The sequence below is a fragment of the Bos indicus genome, chromosome 10 (assembly GCF_029378745.1).
Source record: "Bos indicus isolate NIAB-ARS_2022 breed Sahiwal x Tharparkar chromosome 10, NIAB-ARS_B.indTharparkar_mat_pri_1.0, whole genome shotgun sequence".
In the NCBI taxonomy this organism is placed as follows: domain Eukaryota; kingdom Metazoa; phylum Chordata; class Mammalia; order Artiodactyla; family Bovidae; genus Bos; species Bos indicus.
This window is the reverse complement of record NC_091769.1, coordinates 72,768,884-72,794,104: the sequence shown is the minus strand read 5'-3', so window position 1 is coordinate 72,794,104 and position 25,221 is coordinate 72,768,884. Positions and strand designations below refer to the sequence as shown.

The 25,221-nt window shown below is 36.3% G+C and overlaps 1 protein-coding gene across 4 annotated transcripts in view; it reads right to left on the bottom strand.

Annotated features, from left to right (window-relative positions):
* Positions 1-25,221, bottom strand: part of MNAT1 (MNAT1 component of CDK activating kinase) — a 210,938-nt gene that overhangs the window by 110,248 nt on the left and 75,469 nt on the right. For 2 of the 4 annotated variants that reach the window (XR_011568942.1, XR_011568943.1), the window contains exons 5-7: positions 18,915-19,055; positions 12,523-12,648; positions 5,910-6,003 (exon numbers count right to left, since the gene is read on the bottom strand). Coding sequence is in view for 2 of the 4 variants with exons in the window: in XM_070797695.1 (XP_070653796.1) it covers positions 12,523-12,648; positions 18,915-19,055 (267 nt within the window). In the remaining 2 variants the exon portion in view is untranslated. The remainder of the gene's footprint in view (positions 1-5,909; positions 6,004-12,522; positions 12,649-18,914; positions 19,056-25,221) is intronic. The other 2 variants (XM_070797695.1, XM_019969014.2) reach the window with 1 other exon arrangement.

The window sequence follows — 25,221 nt, the reverse complement described above, 5'->3', positions numbered from 1 at the left end:
AACAGAACACTATATAGCAATAAAAACTAATTCCTGATATACAAAATAACATGAATGAATCTCAAAATATTATGCTGCTACTTCAGCATATGATCCTTTTACTATAAAAGGACTAGATAGACCATTCCCCACATTAATTAAGCAACTAAAAAACTAAAAAAATTATAAGAATCAATGGTTTTCAGAAATTAGAAATTGAGTATCAGTCAGTACAGGATTCTGATCGCCAAGGAAAAGGAAATGAAGAGATATCTGAATTTCTCTGGTGTACTACATAGAGGCAATTTCCAGGCCATGATGTGTGGAAGGGGAACTCAAACAAAGCTTGGGAGTCAAGGAAACTGAGAACATACTTTAGGGCTGTCAAGGTAGCTGTAACTTAAAGGTTAGATTACCAGAAAAGAAAATGCTGCACAAAGAGAGAAAACTCTAAAGTGGGGGTTCCAAACATTTTCTGTAAAGGGTAGATAAATTTTTTAGCTTTTGCAGGCTACATTCAGGCTACTTAATTCTGCCATTAAAACATGAAAGCAGACAAAGACAATACATAAATGAATGAGTATGGCTATGTTCCAGAAACTGTAGTTACTGTAACAGGTGGTAGGTGGAACTTGGCCTGTGAGCTGTAAATCTGCCCACCTCTGCTCTAGAGATCTACAGAATGATGCCCTTAACTTCTGCCTGGGTGATGCGCAAATGAGTGTGAATTACTCAAGCTGAAGCTACAATACTTTGGCCATCTGATGCGAAGAGTCAACTCACTGGAAAAGACTCCGATGCTAGGAAAGGTTGAGGGCAGGAGGAGACGGGGACAACACAGGATGAGATGGTTGGATGGCATCACTGACTCAATGGACATGATTTGGAGCAAACTCCAGGAGATAGTGAGGGACAGGGAAGCCTGGCGTGCTGCAGTCCATGGGGTCGCAAAGAGTTGGATACAACTTAGCAACTGAACTACAACAAATAAAATAACTGGAAAGAAAAAGCTCAAAAAATTCCCCAAACTCATACGACCAGAACAGTTTGAAGTCTCAATAAACAAGGGAAAAAAGCCTCTCAGTATATGGGACATCACATACAGAGCCCTCAAAATGGTATAACTTCAAAGTAGAGCTAAATTAGCCTAACATTTAAATCTCTTCTTAGACCCTGGTGGGCTTCCCTGGTGGCTCAGACAGTAAGCGTCTGCCTGCAATGCGGGAGACTCAGGTTCAATTGCTGGGTCTGGAAGATCCCCTGGAGAAGGAAATGGCAATCCACTCCAGCACTCTTGCCTGGAAAATCCCATGGACGGAGGAGCCTGATAGGCTACAGTCCATGGGGTAGCAAAGAGTCGGACACAACTGAGCAACTTCACTTTCACTTTCACTTTATAGACCCTAGCAATGCTTAAAAGAAATCCATGCAGGTATCTAACAGATTGCAGGTAACTTAACTACAACCCCAAAGTCTGAAAATATTTAATGAAATGTCATAAATTACCAGGTATTCAAAAATAAGGCAGAAATATATAACCCACACCAGGAGGGGAAAAAACTGTCAACAGAAGCAGACAGAGAAATGACAGGATGGAATTATCAGACAAGGACATTAAAACTAAGTTCTTAAGAAGTGAATAAATTAATGCTTACAGAGGTTAAGAGATCGGCCCAAGGTCATACAGTTAGTATGTATGTAGTAGAAAAGTCATAATTCAAGCCCCTTATAATAATATCAAAACAAACTTTTTAAAAGAATTATAAAATATTCAATAAAATTGATTCAATAAAAAATACTTTAATAAAATTCAAATTTATAATTTTAATTATAATGGCTATTCATTTTATAAAAATATTTAATTAGGTCACTTTAAGGTACTCACTATAGTATTATCTTAAGTTATAAGAATCTACATTTCCTTTAAAATGATCATATTAACCAAACTTTTTTTTACATATAACTCTTCACAGATTTCTATAATTAAAATTAGAACATACTACAATTTTATTGAAATAACACAAAATACCTGGAGACATTTAAATGCTAAGAGAAAGTAATCACCTCATATCTAATTATAAGACATAATCATTTATCTATGAGTTTCATAAACGTGTAAGAATTGCTAAGACTATTTTTAATGTTAATTTGGCTTATTCAAAACACATTTGTAGACAAATCATTAACTCTAATATTACTTGCATTTTCACATGACTTCTTTGATTTCTACACTTTGATTTGCCAGAAAAGTGGAAATTATATGTTAAGAATAGATTTAGTTCTATTTGGTCATTTTATTTTTTGTTTTTCAAGCAAACTGGTAATGTGCTTAAGCTATCCAGCACAACTGCAGCTCGAACATAACTGCTGCTAAGTCACTTCAGTGTGTCCAACTCTGTGCGACCCCATAGACGGCAGCCACCAGGCTCCCCCATCCCTGGGATCTTCCAGGCAAGAACACTGGAGTGGGTTGCCATTTCCTTCTCCAATGCATCAAAGTGAAAAGTGAAAGTGAAGTTGCTCAGTCATGTGCGACTCTTAGCGACCCCATGGACTGCAGCCTACCAGGCTCCTCCATCCATGGGATTTTCGAGGCAAAGTACTGGAGTGGGGTGCCATTGCCTTCTCCGAGAACATAACTGACTACTCAGTAAAATTTTTATTTTATTTCAGATACAACTGGATATCAATTTTCTATAACAAATGTTAACAATGAGTTCAATCTTTAAATGAGTTCAAATAATAAGCAATCCTTGATGAAAACAACTAAATTCTATTTGTTGAAATCAGAAAAGCGAATTTATATCACAAATGAGCTCCCTTCTGGCTTACCCACAAATAATATAAAACAAAAATTTTTAAACATCAAGGTTAAAATACTCAAACCTCTGACAACAAATGACATGCTCCCCTATATTGCCCCCCACTAATTAACAACAAAGGAACAAAAGCTCTACTTAAAAACAATTCTTAGGTTGTCCTTGTGACTCAGTTTGTTTCCCGTTTGCACACAAAAGTATAGCAAAGTACAGAACACCATCATGTCTAAAGAAGTGCCAGATTCCCAGCCTTAGATTCTGGTTTCTAATTTACAACATGATAGCGGTGTCCTTCTTTGCTTCCAAAAGACTAAGCCTTAGTACTTAAATCTGTAGATATGCTGCATGGATATTTAATGATACAAGCTGGTAATAAATGGGAAGGAAAAACTATTACTTTGAGATCTCTTCACTGCCTCAAACAGGAATGATGTAATAATGGTAACCACATCTACTCTTTAGGGGAAAACATAGTTACAATTATTTATGAAATAAAAAAGAAACAGAGGTACTAAAATTATATTGTTGGAATTTGAACCAATTAGCTTAAAATAACTTTCCTGGAGAATCCCAGGGACGGGGGAGCCTGGTGGGCTGCCGTCTATGGGGTCGCACAGAGTAGGACATGACTGAAGGGACTTAGCAGCAGCAACTAGCAAACGACTGAGAAAGTTACAATTCCTACTTTAGGAGTGCAAAGAACTATCTCTGCAGAGAAGACAAAATATATACAAATTAAAGTTTCTCCTATTCATATATAAAACAGTGACTAAGTGGAACTCTCTTAGACATTCAAGTTACAAATTATATATAAGTAATTCTTCTAAGGTGCGTCTAGTCAAGGCTATGGTTTTTCCTGTGGTCATGTATGGATGTGAGAGTTGGACTGTGAAGAAGGCTGAGCGCCGAATTGATGCTTTTGAACTGTGGTGTTGGACAAGACTCTTGAGAGTCCCTTGGACTGCAAGAAGATCCAACCAGTCCATTCTGAAGGAGATCAGCCCTGGGATTTCTTTGGAAGGAATGATGCTAAAGCTGAAACTCCAGTACTTTGGCCACCTCATGCGAAGAGTTGACTCATTGGAAAAGACTCTGATGCTGGGAGGGACTGGGGGCAGGAGGAGAAGGGGACGACAGAGGATGAGATGGCTGGATGGCATCACTGACTCAATGGACGTGAGTCTGAGTGAACTCTGGGAGTTGGTGATGGACAGGGAGGCCTGGCGTGCTGTGATTCATGGGGTCGCAAAGAGTCGGACACGACTGAGTGACTGAACTGAACTGAACTGAACTGAATACTCTATCCCAACATTTTTCACTCACTGAGAGCTTAAATTCTAGGAAATAAAATTCAAGAAATTCAACCACTCTGTGAACACTCCTAACCAAAACATGTCCAATCTCAACTCTACATATTTCAATACATAATAATTAAATCCTCATTTCATACTAATTATTTTGTTAATTTTTAACCCTTCATATTTCTCTAGGTTTACTAAATAAATAAATCCTGTCTTCTCAGTCACACGGCAAAGGCTTTATTTCCAAAAACCTTAATTACATTTATATGTCTTCCTTGGACCCTCTCCAAGTTCAGCAAATCTGACTTCGTTTGTTGTATTGTGTTTGACTTTTCTTTAAGTACAGCAGCTCAGGAAAAGAAAAAGTCATTGCTCTGGCTCCTGTCCCTTAGGTTACCCTCCATACAATCAGTCTGCTACTAGAAGCAATAGTTGAAATCCTAGCTATTCTCAAATGAGGAAGAATTTATGTTTTGTATTTTGAGCATTTTCATTAATTAAATAAGGTATAACAGAAAGAGAATGAATTTCAGTGCCATCTTTTACAGGTGATCTAACCTGAGACTCAGTTTGCAGATCTGCAAAAATAGAAATATCATCTATCTCATGGAGATATAAAAACAAAAACATGCTGCTGCTAAGTCGATTCAGTCGTCTCCGACTGTGTGACACCATAGACGGCAGCCCACCAGGCTCCCCCGTCCCTGGGATTTTCCAGGCAAGAACACTGGAGTGGGTTGCCATTTCCTTCTCCAATGTGTGAAAGTGAAGTTGCTCAGTCGTGTCTGACTCTTAGTAATGCCATGGACTGCAGCCTACCAGGCTCCTCTGCCCATGGGATTTTCCAGGCAAGAGTACTGGAGTGGGCTGCCATTGCCTTCTCCAAAAACATGCTGCTGCTGCTGCTGCTGCTAAGTTGCTCAGTCGTGTCCAATTCTGTGCGACCCCATAGACAGCAGCCCACCAGGCTCCCCCCATCCCTTGGATTCTCCAGGCAAGAATATTGGAGTGGGTTGCCATTTCCTCCTCCAATGCATGAAAGTGAAAAGTGAAAGTGAAGTCGCTCAGTTGGGTCCGACTCTTAGCGACCCCATGGACTGCAGGCTCCTCCATCCATGGGATTTTCCAGGCAAGAGTACTGGAGTGGGGTGCCACTGCCTTCTCCCTTTTATTAAAAGAAAACTATCACAGGTCACAAAGTCTTAAGCAATGTTGGGATCCTTGCCTACATCTGTTCAATGAAATCAACCCTTGGGACATAGGTGCTCAATAAATATTACTTTCACCCTGCATTTTAGAAATGATTCTACCAAAAAGTGCAAACTCCTAACTTCATAAACATTTAGATTTTCATCTATATTACGTATCAATCTCCACATTCAGTAATATAATCAATCCACATGAAAACTGTCATTTAAAATTTTCACCATGCCCTTGAACCAAATGCCAAATTTTGCTAAATAATGAACAGTAATAATAAGTATTCCATCACATACTTAAGTTATTTTAATTTCAAAAAGCATTAAAGTAACCTCCCTCCCACCATAAAAAAAAAGAAAACAACCAATTTCAGATGGATAATACAAAATTAAACAACAGAGTTCAAAACAAACCCTTAAGAGTGGAAAACAATACAAAGTGACAAAAGTTATTGAAAATACATGACTAACAGATCCACAGCATAAAAAGAACTTAGACATATGAGCAAGAGACGTGAATAAGTATTTCACAAAATACGGGAGTCAATGCTCAATCTCATTAGTGATCAGTGGAATAAAGCAGATTAAAATCACAAAGCATACATACTCACCAGAATGGTTACAGTGGAAAAAACAGAAAGGCACAAGTGTTGGTAGAAGTACGATTGGTAAAAGCCACTTTGGAAAATGTTTTGGCAGTATCTCCTAAAATTAACATACATAATCACCATGACCAAGTAATTCTACTCTTAGGTGAATAGCCACCAAGAAATGTCTGTACATGTGCACCAAGAAATATATATAAAAATGTTAGCATTATGTATATTACTGAAACTCAAAACAACCTAAACATCCATCAACAGTAGAATGTTGATGTAGAATGTAGAATAGTCCTCCTATGGAACATTACCCAGCAATGAAAAGTGAAAAAAAAAAAAAAAAACTACATCTATATACAAAAACATGGATGAATCTCACAAATATAAGATGGACAACAAAACATTAATCAGGTTAAGGCATACATGCTTAGATGTTAAAGTTATTTAAAAGAGCTAGATAGGGACTGCCATAGAAAACAAGAGTCCCTATTTTGGGGAAAAGGAGTGGGGTGCAGGCTAGATGTAAGAAGTCATGAGGAGGACTTCGAGAGCATTGAGAATACTTTTTTCTTTTAGCCATGTGATGGTTACACAGATATTCACTTTGTAATAATTCACTAAGCTATATGGTTTGGTTCTGTGCACTTCTGTATATTTGCATTACATTTCACCAAACAAAAGGTTGTAAAAATGAGGAAGGGAAGAAGAAAGAAAATAAATACCAAGGTCACAACACTATCTGGAAAGATATCTAATATATTAAGCTAAATACTAAGGTCAAATGAAATGTAAGCACACAAAAAGGTGCTCAACATTAGTCATCAGGGAAATGCAAATTAAAAACCATGAGATACCACGATACACCTGTTTAGAATGCCTAAAATACTAAAATTCTTAATGCTGAGGATGCAGAGCAACTGGAATACTCAATGTTGATAGGAATGCAAACTGGTATATGCTCTTTAAAAAATAGTTTGGAAATTTTTTACAAAGCTAAATATATCTTTCTAATATATAAATCATCAATCTCCTTCTTAGTATTATTTACCCACAACAAATTAAAACTTACCTATACAACTGTATGGAGAAGGCAATGGCACCCCACTCCAGTACTCTTGCCTGGAAAATCCCATGGATGGAGGACCCAGGTAGGCTGCAGTCCATGGGGTCACTAAGAGTCGGATATGACTGAGCGACTTCACTTTCAATTTTCACTTTCATGCATTGGAGAAGGAAATGGTAACCCACTCCAGTGTTCTTGCCTGGAGAATCCCAGGGACGGGGAAGCCTGGTGGGCTGCCGTGTCAGGAGTCGCACAGAGTCGGACACGACTGAAGCGACTTAGCAGCAGCATACAACTGTAAGCAAATGCTTACAGCAGCCTTGTTGATAATCATAACCAAGGAAACAACCCACATGAAAGAATTTTGAGGAGTGATGGAACTGCTCTACATTATGATTTTACGATCGCTATACTGTTCTGCATCTGGCAAGATCCTATACATCACAAAGACTGACCTTTGTTGTATGCAAATTTAAAAAATAAACTTCAAAAAACTGTAGAACAAAATACTATGGTCAAAGCAATGCCACAGATTTCCAGGATATCAATATGCCAAATTTATCATAAAATTCCCCAAAATTCAAGAATCCTAAAAATATGTACTACTTAATTATACAATATAAAGAGATTATAATTCACTTAGACATTTAAACTATAATAACAACAAAAAGCATTACTTGTAAAATGACTGTTGCACTTGGTTTAGCATTTTATATACATATTTTAATCATCCAAATAATCATATAAATCTACAATTATCTCAACTTTACCAATGAAAGAAACAATTTCAGAAAGAGCAAAGTAACATTTTACCCATAGATACACATCTAGTGAATTGTGAAGCTGGTGTTTAATCCCACTGTCTCTTAGTCTTTCCAAGCCCATTTTCTTTCCTCTATACTTTCTTTTTAGTTCAAAGTGAAAGTGAAAGTGAAGTTGGTCAGTCCTGTCCGACTCTTTGTGACCCCATGAACTGTAGGCCCCCAGGCTCCTGCGTCCATGGGATTTCCCAGGCAAGAATATTTGAGTGGGTTGCCTTTTCCTTCTCCAGGGGACCTTCCCGACCCAGGGATCGAACCCGGGTCTCCCGCATTGCAGGCAGACCCTTTAACCTCTGAGCCACCAGGGAAGGGAAGCCCTTTGGTAATTCCTTAAAATGAGTAGTGTGTTCCTTTACATTATGGAAAGTGAAAGTAAAGTCACTCAGTCATGTCTGACTCTCTGCGACCCTGTGGACTGTAGCCCATCAGGCTCCTCTGTCCATGGGATTCTCCAGACAAGAACAGTGGATTGGGTTGCCATTTCCTTCCCCAGGGGATCTTCCCAACCCAGGGATAGAACCCAGGTCTCCTATATTGCAGGCAGACGGTTTATCCTCTGAGCCACCAGGGAAACCCCCCTACATTATTATGTAAAAATATGCTCAAATTTCCTACATTTGTAAGCTTAAAATAGATTATGAATATTTTGTATTTTTCAGGTGCCCACATAACCACAATTATACAAAACAAAGTTAAAATATACAACTTCTGTCCTCAAGGTGTTTATAAATCTAATTAGCTGGCAAACATATGACAAACAAAGTAGGCAATTTTAAAACTCAAAAACAATAGCTGAGTAGTAGAAACATGGTTAGTGTGAGTACCTTATAATAACAAAATAATTCTAATTGCTTCCTCCCATCCCTTGTATCATCACTGTCATTCATTTCACTTATATATAAGGACCTATGTGAATAAGTATACATGTGTATATACACATATAGACACATAAGCAAACATGGTCAAACAGTGTTACTATTATTTTAAACTGTTATCTGTTAGAGCAATTAAGCACAACAAAAATAAAAGTTTTATTTTATCTTCATTCATTTCTTCTGCAATGCTTTCTCTTCTGGATTTCTCATCTATATCATTTTCCTAGCCTCTAAAGAACCTTTTTTAACATTTCTTTCAAAAATGATACACTGGCAAAAAATTCTCTATTTTTCTCTTATGATCTTTATTTCTCCTTTACTTTTAAAGTATAATTTTACACAGTACATTATTCTAGGCTGGTGGCTTTTCTCTCTGAATACCTTAAATATTTCATTCCACTCTCTTGTTTGCATGGTTTCTGAGGAAAAGCCAGATATAATTCTTATCTTTGCTCCTCTATAGGAGGAGCTTCCTCAGGAGTTTTTTTTCTTTATCTTCAATTTTCTATAATTTGAAAATAATATCCCTAGGTATAAGGTTTTTTTTTCTTGCCATTTATCCTACTTGATGTTCTCTGAACTCTCTGGGTCTTTGGTTTGGTATCTGATGTTGATTTAGGAAAATTCTCAGTTGTTATAGTTTCAAATATTTCTTCGGCTCCTTTCTCTCTTCTCTGGTATTGCCAGAATGCTTGTGTTGTACCTTTTGTCGTCATGCCACAGACCTTGCAATATTCTGTTCTGGGCTTTTATTCCCCCCAGGCTTTTTCTCTTTGGTTTCCAGTTTTCAAGAATTCGACTGATATATCCTCTTGCTCAAAGACTCTTTCCTCATGCATGTCCAATCTACTAATAAGCCATCAAAAGCACTCTTCACTTCTCTTAGAGTTTCTTTTTTCTCTAGCATTTCTTTTCAGTTCTTTTTTAGAATTTCCATCTCTCTGCTTATATTGCCCACCTGTTCTTGCATGTTATCTACTTTATCCATTAGCACTCTTAGCATATTAATCACAGTTCTTTCAAATTCCCAGTCTGATAATTCCAATTCCCCGGTCATATCTAATTCTCATGCTTGCTCTGTCTCTTCCAACTGTGTCTTCTGCCTTTGGTATATCTTGCAATTTTTTTTCCCCTTGACAGCCAGACATGACACACTGAGTAGAACAAACTTTTGTAAACAGGTCTTTAAAAATGTAAGGTATCAGTGAAAAAGTTGGCTTAAAGCTCAACATTCAGAAAACTAAGATCATGGAATCTGGTCCCATCACTTCATGACAAAGAGATGGGGAAACAGTGACAGACTTTATTTTGGGGGGCTCCAAAATCACTGCAGATGGTGATTGCAGCCATGAAATTAAAAGACACTTGCTCCTTGAAAGAAAAGCTATGACAAACCTAGCTGGCATATTAAAAAGCAGAGACATTACTTTGCCAACAAAGGTCCATCTAGTCAAGGCTATAGTTTTTCCAGTAGTCATGTATGGATGTAAAAGTTGGACCACAAAGAAAGTTGAGCACCGAAGAATTCATGCTTTTTGGAGAAGACTCTTGAGAGTCCCTTGAACTGCCAGGAGATCCAACAGGTTCATTCTAAAGGAAATCAGTCCTGAATATTCATTGGAAGGACTGATGCTGAAGCTGAAACTCCAATACTTTGGCCACCTGATGCGAAGAACGAACTCATTGGAAAAGACCCTGATGCTGGCAAAGACTGAAGGCGGGAGGAGAAGGGAAGACAGAGGATGAGCTGGTTGGATGGCATCACTAACTCGATGAACATGAGTTTGAGCAGGCTCCAGGAGTTGGTGAATGGACAGGGAGGCCTGGCATGCTGCAGTCCATGGGGTTGCAAAGAGTTAGACACAACTGAGAGACCCTGAATTCAGATGCTTATATCTTTCCTTTTCTCCTTTGCTTTTCACTTCTCTTCTTTTCACAGCTATTTGTAAGGCCTCTCCAGACAGCCATTTTGCTTTTTTGCATTTCTTTTCCATGGGGATGGTATTGACCCCTGTCTCCTGTACAATGTCACGAATATGCAGATGACACCACCCTTATGGCAGAAAGTGAAGAGGAACTAAAAAGCCTCTTGATAAAAATCAAAGAGGAGAGTGAAAAAGTTGGCTTAAAGCTCAACATTCAGAAAACTAAGATCATGGCATCTGGTCCCATCACTTCATGGCAAATAGATGGGGAAACAGTGGAAACAGTGGCAGACTTTATTTTGGGGGGCTCCAAAATCACCACAGATGTTGACTGAAGCTATGAATTTAAAAGACGCTTACTCCTTGGAAGGAAAGTTATGACCAACCTAGATAGCATATTCAAAAGCAGAAACATTACTTTGCCAACAAAGGTTCGTCTAGTCAAGGCTATGGTTTTTCCAGTGGTCATGTATGGATGTGAGAGTTGGACTGTGAAGAAGGCTGAGCGCCGAAGAATTGATGCTTTTGAACTGTGGTGTTGGACAAGACTCTTCAGAGAGTCCCTTGGACTGCAAGAAGATCCAACCAGTCCATTCTGAAGGAGATCAGCCCTGGGATTTCTTTGGAAGGAATGATGCTAAAGCTGAAACTCCAGTACTTTGGCCACCTCATGCGAAGAGTTGACTCAATGGAAAAGACGCTGATGCTGGGAGGGATTGGGGGCAGGAGGAGAAGGGGACGACAGAGGATGAGATGGCTGGATGGCATCACCGACTCGATGGACGTGAGCCTGAGTGAACTCCAGGAGTTGGTGATGGACAGGGAGGCCTGGCGTGCTGCGATTCATGGGGTCACAAAGAGTCGGACACAACTGAGTGACTGAACTGAACTGAGCGACTGAACTGAACTGACGGTATCAGGGATGATAGAATAATTTACAGTCCTAGTCCTATAATAAGGTCTCATTCTTTTAGAAAGCCTATGTTTCTGGACTGTGAACTTCACACACACTTCTCAATCTCCCTGCCATCAGGTAGGGCAGGATGGTTAGAGTGAATTGAAGTTGTGTATTTCCCTTCTTCAACATTTAAGACTGGAGCAGTTATAGTTGGATATTTCCCTTCACCCAGATCAGTTAGGCTCTGATAAAACTCAGTTAGACTCTGGTAAAATAGTTTATCCTAGAGGGCAAATCTTGTTAGGAAGAACAGAATGCTCTGGCACATCTTAAAACGGTTCCCCTTTTTTCCTTCATGTGTCAAAAGCATGAGGGGATTTTTTCTAATATACACTGAGATAATCTGGTTGAAACACAACAGGTAAGACTCACAAAAAGTGTGGGGCCTCTGATGATTCATTTCCCCTGGAGTTTTTAACTCTTAAGAGTTGCCCATACTGAGCCTTCAGTAATTTGTGAACCAATTCAGGTTTCCCTACACCAGCACTGGTTCCCAGCAAGGCTGCTGTTCTGGTGAGCTGTGATTCACTGTAGTCTCTACTGGTCTCTTCAATTTTAAGGGCAGTGGCTTGCTTTGTGACCTCTCTGTACTAAAAAAACTTGTTGATTTTTCAGTGGGTTTTAAGTTTTATTTGTTGTCAGGTTGGAATGGCACTTTCCAAGCTTCTCACATGCCATACCAGAAACCAGAAGTCTGCATTTTAAGAAATATTTTTCTATACCACAAGCTTAAAAACTTACACAGAATAATAAACACATGCAAATTCAATATCATATAGAACAAAACTGTGTTGCATACTCTGTAAATTATTATTTTTCACTTTCTTCTTATACTGCATGTATTTTTATTTCTAGTCATGTAGCCTAGATCAGACACATCTTAAATAATTGAATCTTCCAGTTTATCTGTAAAAATCAATATACAGTTATAAAGTATAATACTTGACATATATGTTCCAAATAAACAATAAAATACAGCTTACCATTTTGATGCCTGTGGAAAACGTCCCTGGTTTTATAGGTTTAGGTTTCTCAATTTGCATTTCCAATTGGGTAGATCTATCTTTATGCTGAGCCAAAAGTAGAGCAACGGGGAGATCAGAACTCTCCTGTAAGAGAAGTTAAAGTGCAGTGTGAAAGTTAAAAAGAAAGAACTAAAGAGCAACCAGTCTTTTATTTTAAATTATGCCTTTCCATAAGCACTTGATGTCAACCTAAATATTCACTTTATGGAGAACACTTTACAAAAAACTTTAACATTCCATAATAAGAAAAGGCTGTTTTAGACTCATAAATCAAAATAACCTACAAAAATGGATTTTTATAAAATCCACATTAAAGACAATATAATAGGGTCTTATTTCATCTAGTGAAACCAACCATATATTTATTAAAATAAAAAAAATTAGAAGCTAATCACAAAGAGAGTAGTACAAAGTACTATAACCTAGATCAGATGTTTATCTAAGACACATTCTTTTAACCAGTGAATTCAGACTGGCTTGAAATTGTTTCCCATTAGATTTCACCTGAGGCCGTTTGGAAATGATCCTTGTTCTGTTTTTTGTACAATGGAATGATTGTTAAGTACAACCAAAAGTACATTTATTTTCTCCTTTATTACTTACTTTTATAAATTAAATCTAAATTTTTTAATTAGCAAAATAATAGTAAACATTTTTAATATCTTATATTTATACTAAAACAGGGCCGCTATCTATACAAATCTGCATATACACATATTAATAACATCATCAAATAACTAACTCTTATATGTAAACTGTTATTTATTCTATTTAAAATGAAGTCTTCTTACATGTTTAAAGTGCTACACAGCTAAGATCTAAACTAAATGTACGCAAAGCATTTTCCCTTCTGAGATGTCAGTTAAATAAGAACACAGAAACACATGCGGAAGGAAACCAGAAAGGAAGAAGGTCATACACAAAGAGACACACTGCTCTCTGTATCAGTAAACAGAAAGAAAGGTACAAATACATTTCTATCTCCTATACCAAGGTGACCTATGAAAATAAAGTCATCAAATGGTCTAACAAATTTTTAAAATAGTAACTACCCAGAATTTAATCCTGAAAAAACTATGTTGTTAAACATTTTGTAATATAAAAGTGAAGATATAGTAGAACCTATTTTCTTTCCAAACCCAACAACTTAGTATTTGGGGGCACAAATATGGCTAACAAATATATTTAAAAGACTTGTTTAAAGATTATAGTACAGAAGAAATTCAAATAACAAGCCAATTATTTCAACAGCATCATCCTAAAATAAATCTGTTTTTCAAAACTTTGCAACAGAAGTGGTTTGCAAAAGCAAATGTTTTAAAGATGAAAAGTTTCAAAAGTAAATGGAAAAACACAAATTTTATTTATAATGCAGAACTTTATTAAGAAGCAAAATTCTTGAGACTTGGTTCTAGAAGAATATACTTGAATACCTCTCATATATTCTACAACAAAGCATTAGTAATACATTAATCATAGTATTGGGACTTTCCTGGTGGCCTGGGAAGTATGGCATTACTGTGAATTCCCACAGCTATTTGAGATTCCCATTAGGAATTTTGTAATAAAATGTCAACTTAAAGGACATTTTAAATGGGCAATGGCCCAAAGCATCTTTTAAAATCTCTTACTATCATTTTACATGTAAAAACTAACAGAAGAAAAATAAATTTTCTTGGCTAAAAAGCTAAATCATTGCTTCCTAATTAATACTCTAAGTGAATTCAAATTCCATACCTAGTACTTACTCTAAAAAGTAAAAGTTCTTACATAAAAGCAAAACAATATGTGCACTTCAAAAAAAGTTGCTAATCAATACTATGCCTGTTTTAATTCTGGTTTCACTTTCCTATAAAAGAACCAGAATAGTAAAATGTATTGGTAAAACAGCTGAAATTTAATAAAAATAAGCATTCTAGAAATCTAAAACTAATTTTGGTACAAAGGCAATACAATTTACTTCAAATCTGCTGTACTCTACTTTAGCAATCAAAACTTTGGAGTCTGAAAATCTTGTAAATGTTAAGAAAGAAATAAGTAGGAGTTTACACATCAACAAAATCTATAGAGTAAAATAAATTATGGGAAACATATGCTCTTAGGAATACACAGAATGCAGATTCAGCCTTTCAAGTTATTGGTTGGCCAAAAAGTTCGTTCAGGCTCTCCAGTAGTATCTTATGGAAAAACCCAAATGAACTTTTTGGCTAACCCAGTATTTCATTCTTAGCTTTCCATTTTTACCCTGAAAGGTTCCCTAAGCTATTTAATAGCCTGAAGGTACAATGCTCAATATTTAAAGAAATTTTAATTAAGACTACCTGTAATACTCATTAAAAGCTTTATAACGACCATTTTGAAAGATTATTTTAACTGACTTTGAGCAAGCCATCTGGCAAACAATATTCTAATAAAAATGAGCTACTGCATTTGACAATATTAGCCCTAGCAAAATTTAAGACATAATCTGAAGAGAAGTTTCTAACAGGAATATAAAAATATTTAATAAGTCAGGACCTGTTTAAAAATCTTTTTTCAAATAGCTTTTAGGAAAAAAAAAAAACAACTCTGAATTTACAGTTAGGATTAAATAAATGAACTTTTTAGGCAACATTTTAAGTCATAAAGATTACGACCATAACATTAAAACTCTGTCACATAGAGTATAATGTAATGCCAATACTTTTTTAAAAGGTTAAAAAGTGACTTTTAGCATAAGGACCAAAAACGGGAGAAGAAAAACTAATAAGGAGTACTTGCACTAGTTGTCTAAATTAGATCCAGAGAATCGTTTTAAGATTTAAGCTACTAGATACATTTATAATGCAGTCTTTCTAAATAAAATTTAACATATGAACATACATAGAAAAAATACAATGCATTCTTTTACATACTTAATACAGATTCAGGAAAATAAAAAGAAATTTAATGAATTCTTTCAATTGGTCAACAAGGATGAAATGGATGTTAACATTTTAACAAAAAATTTTTAATAAAATATTCAAAAATTAAAGTAACAATCTTTAAAAATAAATTTGAAAATGAAAACCAGAAATTCAAATTGAATTGGTATTCAAACCAATCTGCTGTAATTAATTGTTCTAATAAATACAATAAATTGTTAAAGATTATTTAACCACTATGTTACATGATCTAAATAGTGAAGAAAGTATGCACAGTAATGACTTGCAGGTGAGGAAAACAGGAAGGGGAGGGCAGTTCTTAACAAAAACCAATATTAACTCCAGATTATACACAATGTACAACACTGGCAGCTGCAGCTCAAAAGCCAAAAGCAGCTCAATGAGGCACCAAAATTTCATGCTACAAGACTAAAGATAAAAAGAATATACAAAAAGAATTGTTGTGCAAAACTAGCTAATCTCAAAATAAAAACTAAAAATTCTTAATAATAAATGGAACATTTTTAGAAAGTTAGAGTGTATATTTGTCTTAAATCTAAGTTCAGTATTTGGAATTAATGTATAGAGGAAAGCATTAATAATGTACAAAGGAAAGAAAATCATGTTCCTCTTTATATAAAATGATGAGAGAAAGAACCTTTCAAAAAAAAAAACCTGTAACGTGAAGCTTTACAAATTCATTCTTTAAAGTTTTTAATGTCTCACAGGCGACATGTCCACAAAAAATGTAAAACACAATATGTATCATTTCAATTGTTAAAGCCACAACTTCCACTTAATAGTTTCAAAAAATTTAATGGAAGTTACTAACAACAACAAAAAAATCTTCCATGCTATACATTGCTATTTTCATTTTTTTGCTTTGGACTACCCTGTGTGGTTTGTGGGATCTCAGTTCCTGATCAGGGACTGAACCAGGGCCATGACACTCAAAGTGCCGAATCCTAACCATTTAGACCACGAGGGAATTCCTTGTCCTCATTTTTAGAACCAAATTTATGCTCCACTCATACAAAGCAGATAGGGTTTATGATAAACATTTACTGTCTAAGCTTCACTAAGGTCCTTACTTTCCCACCTACTTCTATTAGGTTGGTGCAAAAGTAATTGCAGTTTTACATTGTTGAATTTGTCTAATACTGGAATACATCTTTAAATAAATTTAGTTATGTTATACATCATTTTAATGTGCATTTCTCACTTTATATTTTTGGTTAATCACATTACTTACTGTTTATTTTATATTTATTTTCATCTACAGAAATGACATTAGACAAAAAGAAAATTTGAGCAACTTTTTTTATTTGAGTTCAAAATAGGTTGTAAAGCAGCAGAGACTGACCAAGGAACTGCTAACACATGTACAGTGCAGTGGTGGTTCAAGAAGTTTTGCAAAGGAGAAGAAAGACTTGAAGATGAGGAGTACAGTGGCCAGCTATCAGAAGTTAACAATAACCAAGAGCATCATCAAAGCTGATCCTCTTATGACTACATGAGACGTTGCCAAAGAACTCAATGTTGACCATGCTATGGTTGTTCAGCATTTGAAGCAATTTGGAAACGTGAAAAAGCTTGATAAGTGAGTGTCTCATAAGCTGACCAAAAATCAAAAAAATTGTCATTTTGAGGTGTCATCTTCTCTGATTCTACACAACAGCAATAAACCATTTCTCGATTGGATTGTGATGTGAGAGGAAAAGTGGATTTTATCCAACAACCAGTGATGACCAGCTCAGAGGCTGGACCAAGAAGCAGCTTCAAAGCACTTCCCAAAGCCAAAACTTGCACCAAAAAAAGGTCATGGTCACTGGAGGTCTGCTGCCAGTATGACCCACTCACTACAGCTTTCTGAATCCTGGTGAAACCATTACATCAGAGAAGTATATTGAGCAAATTGATGATATGCACTAAAAACTGCAATACCTGCAGCCGGCACTGGTCAACAGAATGAGTCCAATTCTCCACCACAACGCCCCACCACATGTCATACAACCAAAGTTTCAAAAGTTGAACGAACCGGGCTACAAAGTTTTGCCTCGTCCACCACATTCACCTCACCTCTCACCAACTGACTACAATTTCTTCAAGCATCTTAATAATTTTTTGCAGGGAAAAACACTTCCACAACCAGCAGGAGGCAGAAAACGATTTCCAAGAGTTCATCAAATCCTGAAGCAGGGATTTTTATGCTACAGGAATAAACAAACTTATTTCTCGTTGGCAAAAATGTGTTGATTGTAATGGCTCCTATTTTGATTAACAAAGATGTGTTTGAACCTAGTTAAAATGATTTAAAATTCATGGTCTGAAGCCATAAATACTTTTGTACTAAACTAATAAATAATCTTGCTTTCTCCTTTTATTCCTGGTTATATGGCTTAAATGCTTTTAGGGCAAAAGCACAGTAGAAAAATATACACATACACATTCACCTGGTCACAGAATAACAAACAGCATAGCAACTAGTAGACTGAAGAGTTAAGTATGTTAACAACACGTGGAAATTAATTACGTAGCTAGAAAGGGGAAAGGAAGGATGTAAAAAGCCTTTACTGGAAAGGACAATTTCCATGTTGCAATTTCATCAGTATTACATTGGTTTATAAGCATCAAATAATATATTCTCAAATCCATGAAACATCTCATAAACCTTGGTTGTAATCCCTGCTATTATCTAATAATGTTGACTACTTGGGCAACTAACAACTAGAAAACACCAATAACTTGCAAGACATTACCATTTCTTTCAAGTGTATTTTCCCCATGCAAAAATACAAAATACAGTTCTCACAGAGTAACCAGTCACTAAAACTTCAGCATGAAGCCAAAATACTTGAAAATGAGCTAGTTATTAGAAAATCAGTATCAATCAGGAGAAAAGTGCTCTGAAAACATGTTTTAGTCAGTAAGCTTAGAAACACATCAACATCCTATTAATAGTAAACTGGCTTATGTTAATTATAGTATTGCTCTGTTATCTGAAAATAAAATGGATATTAACAAACATTAAAAAAAAATAAATAGGGGCTTCCTTGAAGGTTCAGTGATTAAGAATCTGCCTTCCGTGCAAGGGACATGGGCTCAATCTCTGACATGCTGCAGAACAAGAAAGCCCATGTGCCACAATTACTGAAGCCTGTGAGCCTAGAGCCCGTGCTATGCAACAAGAGAAGCCACTGCGACAAGAAGCCCATGCACCACAGTGAAGAGCAGTCTCCACTTGTCAGAACTAGAGAAAGCCCACATGCAGCAACCAACATGCAGCACAGCCAATACATAAATCAATAAATAAATAAAGTAAAGGGATAGAAGGTAAATACATGAGCACAAACTATAGAAATGCCATTTAAATACCATCACCCAGCATAAGAGGAAAGATAAACCCTGAAGACAAATGTTTTTATCATAATCAACATTAATACATACCAGTTCATCTAAAAAAGCCTGCTTATTCTTCCTTTTGAGAATCTGCTGCATTTGTTCTTCTTTTTGTATAAATAGTCTTCTTTGTTCATTTTCCTGTCTTTCTACTTCTAAAGCTTCTTCCAATTCCTCCTGTTCCCGAGTCTGAAACAGTAACATTCATATATGGCATGAAATAAATTTAGTAACCAAAACTAAGTCTATACCATACTCCATACTACCTTTTTTCGAAGCATAAATTGCACTAGTCACTAATTGTTTAATAGTGCAGCAGCAGCTCCACTTTAAAAGAATTTTCTTTCATGCAGACGTGTTACCATTAAAGAGAATGACATCTAGCACTAAATGAAATCTAAACAAAGTACACTTATCCCAGCTGCAGAAATGTAGAAACTGCTTAAGAAGACTTTACTTAGGAAATTTAACAAAGAAAGCAAAACAAAAACCCAACAATAACAAAGAGATCATCTCCATATAGAACTATTAATTGAAAAACTCCATATAAAAGACTGGTTCATTTAATAGAAACAATTTTCAAAATACGTAAGATAATGAAAAGTTATCATAGTACTTAACTTCTTTATTCCAAGTTAAAATAAGTCTTTCTGATGCTTGAGTTCCAAATAGCATTCACTTAAGGTAAGTTATGAAAAACTGAAGTTATTTTCTAACACAAGTATATAAATTTCAAGGGTCTTCTCTGTGGACTAAAAAATTCAAAATCCAAAGCTAATATGTAGAGAGAATGAACTACAGTCCTACATTACTTCCCTTTTATGAAGTTCCTTAGAAATATCAAATACTTCCAGACTCTGAAATTTATTCCAACCCTAAATCATATTTAAAAGCAGTATTATAAGCAATAAATGCTGGAGAGGGTGTGGAGAAAAGGGAACCCTCTTACACTGTTGGTGGGAATGCAAACTAGTACAGCCACTATGGAGAACAGTGTGGACATTCCTTAAAAAACTGGATATAGAACTGCCTTATGACCCAGCAATCCCACTGCTGGGCATATACACCGAGGAAACCAGAATTGAAAGAGACACACGTACCCCAGTGTTCATCACAGCACTGTTTATAATAGCCAGGACATGGAAGCAACCTAGATGTCCATCAGCAGATGAATGGATAAGAAAGCTGGGGTACATATACACAATGGAGTATTACTCAGCCATTAAAAAGAATACATTTGAATCAGTTCTAATGAGGTGGATGAAACTGGAGCCTATTATACAGAGTGAAGTAAGCCAGAAAGAAAAACACCAATATAGTATACTAACACATATATATGGAACTTAGAAAGATGGTAACAATAACCCTGTATGTGAGACAGCAAGGGAGACACGGATGTATAGAACAGTTTTTTGGACTCTGTGAGGGAGGGAGAGGGTGGGATAATTTGGGAGAATGGCATTGAAACCTGTATAATATCATGTATGAGGCAAATCGCCAGTCCAAGTTCAATGCATGATGCTGGTTGCTTGGGGCTGGTGCATTGGGTGGCCCGGGAGGATGGTATGGGGAGGGAGGAGGGAGGCGGGGTTCAGGATGGGGAACATGTGTATACCTGTGGCAGATTCATGTTGATGTATGGCAAAGCAAATACAATATTGTGGAGTAATTAACCTCCAACTAAAATAAATAAATTTACATTTTTTTTAAAAAGCAGTATTATACCAACTCTTTGTTCTTTAAGTCTTATGAATGAGAAATATAGTAATATCTGAATGGCTTTATTTTAAATCCTGACTGTTGCTCTTAAAAATGCAATGCTGCTGCTAAGTCACTTCAGTCGTGTCCAACTCTGTGCGACCCCATAGATGGCAGCCCACCAGGCTCCCCCGTCCCTGGGATTCTCCAGGCAAGAACACGAGTGGGTTGCCATTTCCTTCTCCAATGCATGAAAGTGAAAAGTGAAAGTGAAGTCACTCAGTCATATCTGACTCTTAGCAACTCCATGAACCACAGCCTACCAGGCTCCTCCATCCACAGGATTTTCCAGGCTAGAGTACTGGAGTGGGGTGCCATTGCCATACCTTTTTTTAATTCAACATAATACTGAGAATTATGGGACCTTGAGGCAAATACAGAATAGAGGGAGAGACTATAATATGTTTTGGAATCACTAACATGAATTAACAGAGATCTCACAGAAAAGTATATTTTTATGTAAAATAATATTTACATATTAATCTCTGTTAATCTAATCTGTTAAGATTATATCAATTCACAAATTAGATAAACTCCCAGAAATAAACAAGTTTCCCAAATGAAAAAATATTTCCCTTATAATTCAAACTCAGTATATCCAAAATTAAGTTCAGCATTTGGTTTCCCAAAGCTGATCACCCTCCTGTATTCCTGATTTCTGCTAACTGCACACCCATCTCTCAGTCAACTCAAGTTGAAACCTCAAAGTCATCTTTATTACTCCTTCTCCCTCAACCCCATCCCTCTTAAATTAAGTCAGTTGCTAAGTTCTAGTAGCATTTCTCCCCTATAATTTTAAAAACTTCTATTACTGAGATTGCTGTTCTAACTAAGGCACCCAGTGGAGAAGAAAATTCAAACTTGATCTAGAAAAATTACTAGGAATAAATGCACAAAGTTAGGGGGTAAGATATGAAGGCTGGAAAAGTGAATTACTAGACTGTAGGTCCATAAGCAGAAAAAGATGTCTCACAATAAAACAGTGTCATATCAGCAATAAGTAGAACAAGTGATAGGTTTACAGAGAGTATGGTGGGAGACAAAATTAATAGAGTGGTTAATTCCCTGTGATATGACGGAGGACAGGTAGAGTTAGAACAGATTTCACAGTGTTAACAGGTTGAATGTGTGCCCCCAAAATACATGTTGAAGTTCTTAACCCGTGGTAACCATAAATGTGGCCTTATTTGGAAATAGGGTCTTTGCATATGTAACCAAGTTAAGATAGGTCATGCTGGAAACTTGGATACAGACACACAGGGAAGAAGGCCATGGAAAGTTAGAGGCAGAAATCAGAGTGGTGCCAAAGATGCTAAAAGAAAAGATTTCTCCCTAGAGCTTTCAGAGAGACCATGACCCTGATGACACCTTGACTTCAGACTTCTAGCTTACAAGAAGCCTGTTCCTGTAGGAGACAAATTTCATTGTTTTAAATCACCCAGTTTTGGGTAATTTGTTTTAACAGCCCTAGGTAAGCTCAGCTCATGAAGGCTGAGCAGGTTTCTAACAGTAGGTATTTAACCCCACTGCAGAGTAGAAGAGCCATTTAGGCATAGGAAACAAAGGTAAAAAGACACAAATCAAGCTGGAATGCTTGGTATGACCAAGAAATTAAGTATGAAGTAGGGGAAAGCTCTTGATAAAAGCTGGAGAGGCCAGCAGAAGGCAGATAATGGAGAATTGACCATACCATACTAAGGGGTGCAGAATTTAGAAAGATGACTAGAAGCAGTGACGAATACAGATCACTGGGGTTCAAGATTGAAGACAGGAATACTCAGAGGAATATTCCAACTCAAGTAAGAAATAATGAATACTATGTAAAGTAACGATAATAAAATTAGAGGAGGAACTAGGTTTGAAAGACCATAAGGAAAGACTGCTGTTACTGCTAAGTCACTTTAGTCGTGTCTAACTCTGTGTGACCCCACAGACGGCAGCCCACCAGGCTCCGCCATCCCTGGGATTCTCCGGGCAAGAACACTGGAGTGGGTTGCCAGGAAAGACTACCAACAGTACATGATTCCCTAAAGAAGACATATAGATGGCCACTAAACCCGTGAAAAGATGCTCAACATCATTCATTATTGGAGAAATACAAATGAGAACTACAATGAGGTATCATCTCACACCAATCAGAATGAAAGTGAAAGTGTTAAGGCACTCAGTCGTGTCCAACTCTTTGTGACCCCATGAACTGTAGCCCACCAGGCTTCTCTGTCCATAGCATTCTCCAGGCAAGAATACTGGAGTGGGTAGCCATTTCCTTCTCCAGGGGAATCTTCCCAATCCAGAGATTGAACCCAAGTCTCCCACATTGCAGGCAGACTCTTTACTAACTGAGCTACCAGGGAAGCCACACCAATCAGAATGGCCATCATCAAAAAACTACAAACAATAAATACTGAAGATGTGGAAAAAAGAGAACCCTACTGCACTGTTAGTGGAAATGTAAATTGATACAGCCACTATGGAGAATAGTATGGAAATTCCTTAACAAATTAAGAATAAAACTACCGTATGACCCAGCAATTCCACTACTGGGCATATAACCTGAGAAAATCACAATTCAAAAAGACACATATACCCACAATGTTTGTGACAGCACTATTTATAATAGTCAGGACTTGGAAGCAAGCCAAATGTGCATCAACAGATGAAAGGATAAAGAAAATGTGGTATATATATACAATGGAATATTACTCAGCCATAAAAAGCAACAAATTTGAGTCAGTTCTAATGAGGTGGATGAAGCTAGAGCCTACAATACAGAGTGAAGTAAGTCAGAAAGAGAAAAACAATTATCATATATTTAGTAGAACAAATTGAGAAAGTAGCATTGACATATACACTCTATCCAATTATGACTCATTATTATACAGCAGAAACCAGCACACTGTAAAACAATTATGCTTAAATTTCTAATAAAGTTTTTTAAAAAACAGTATATGAAGACTATCCAGATATGGCTTGAACACTTAGATAAAGTACATAATAGGAGAAATAGGTAGGTGAGTGAAGATGAAAAAGGTTAGTTATGATGAACATAGATGCAAAACTCTTCAACAAAATATTAGCAAAACCAAATTCAAAAATACATTAAAAGGATCATATACCATAATCATGTGAGATTTATACCCAAGAATGTAAGGATGGTTCAATACCCACAAATCAATCAATGTGACACACCACATTTATAAATTGAAAAATAAAAAGCATATTGTCATCTCAGTAGATATAAAAAGGGATTTTGATCAAATTCAACATTCGTTTATGATAAAACTCTAAACAAAGTAGGCACAGAATGAACATAAAACAATAAAGGCCAAATATGACAAGCCCATAACTAATATTATGCTCAACAGTGAAAAGCTGAAAGCATTTCCTCTAAGATCAGGAACAAGACAAGGATGCTCACTCTTGCCATTTTTATTAAAAAATAAAGTATTGGAAGTATTGTATTGGAAGTCTTAGCCACAGCAATCAAACAAAAAAAAAAAAAGAAAAAGAATTCCAATTGGAAAGGAAGAAGAAAAACTGTCAATGTTTGAAGATTGCATGATACTATATATACAAAATTCTAAACATGCCAACAAAAAACCTATTAGAACTCACCGATGAATTCAGTAAACTTGCAGTATACAAAATTAATCTATAAAAATCTGCTGCATTTCTATACACTAACAACAAACTATCAGAAAGAGAAAAGAATCTCATTTACACCTGCATCAAAAAGAATAAAATACCTGGGAAGTAATCTAAGGAAGTAAAAGACCTATAAAGAGAAAACTGTAAGACACTGACAAAAGAAAATGAAGACAACACAAACATATGGAAAGATCTACTGTGCTCATGAAGAATTAACAGTTTTAAAATGGCCATACTACCCCAACACAATCTACAAATTCAGTGCAATCCCTATCAAAATATCAACCACATTTTTCATAGGACTAGAACAAATAATTTTGTGTGTATGGCAACATAAAAGACCTCGAATAGTCAAAACAATCTTGAAAAAGAACAACAAAGTTCAAAGTATCACACTATCTGATTTCAAACTACAATACGAAGACACAGTCTTCAAGAAAACAAAGTACTAGTACAAAAACAGACACACAGATCAATGTGGAATAGAACAGAGAGCCCAGAAGTAAAACCACTTATATGGGCAATTAATCCATGACAAAGGGAGCAAGAACATACAACAAGAAAAAAGACAGCCTCTTCAGTAAATGGTGTTGGAAAAACTAGACAGCTGCACGTGAAAGAATTAAACAGGACTACTTTCTCACACTATCAACAAAAATAAACTCAAAAGGGATTATTTAAGACTTAAGTGTAAGACCTGAAACCATAAAACTCTTACAAGACAACATGGGTAATATGCTCTTTGACATCTACCCATGTCAAATGGGTAGCATGGGTAGCAAAGAATAAATCTGGTAAGAGGTTAATGTCCAAAATATACAAAGAATTCATAGAACTCAACATCAAAAAAACAAATAACCTGATTAAAAAATGGGCAAAGAACGTGAATAGACATTTTTCCAGAGGACATACAGATGGCCTAAAGGCATAGGAAAAAATGCTTAATATC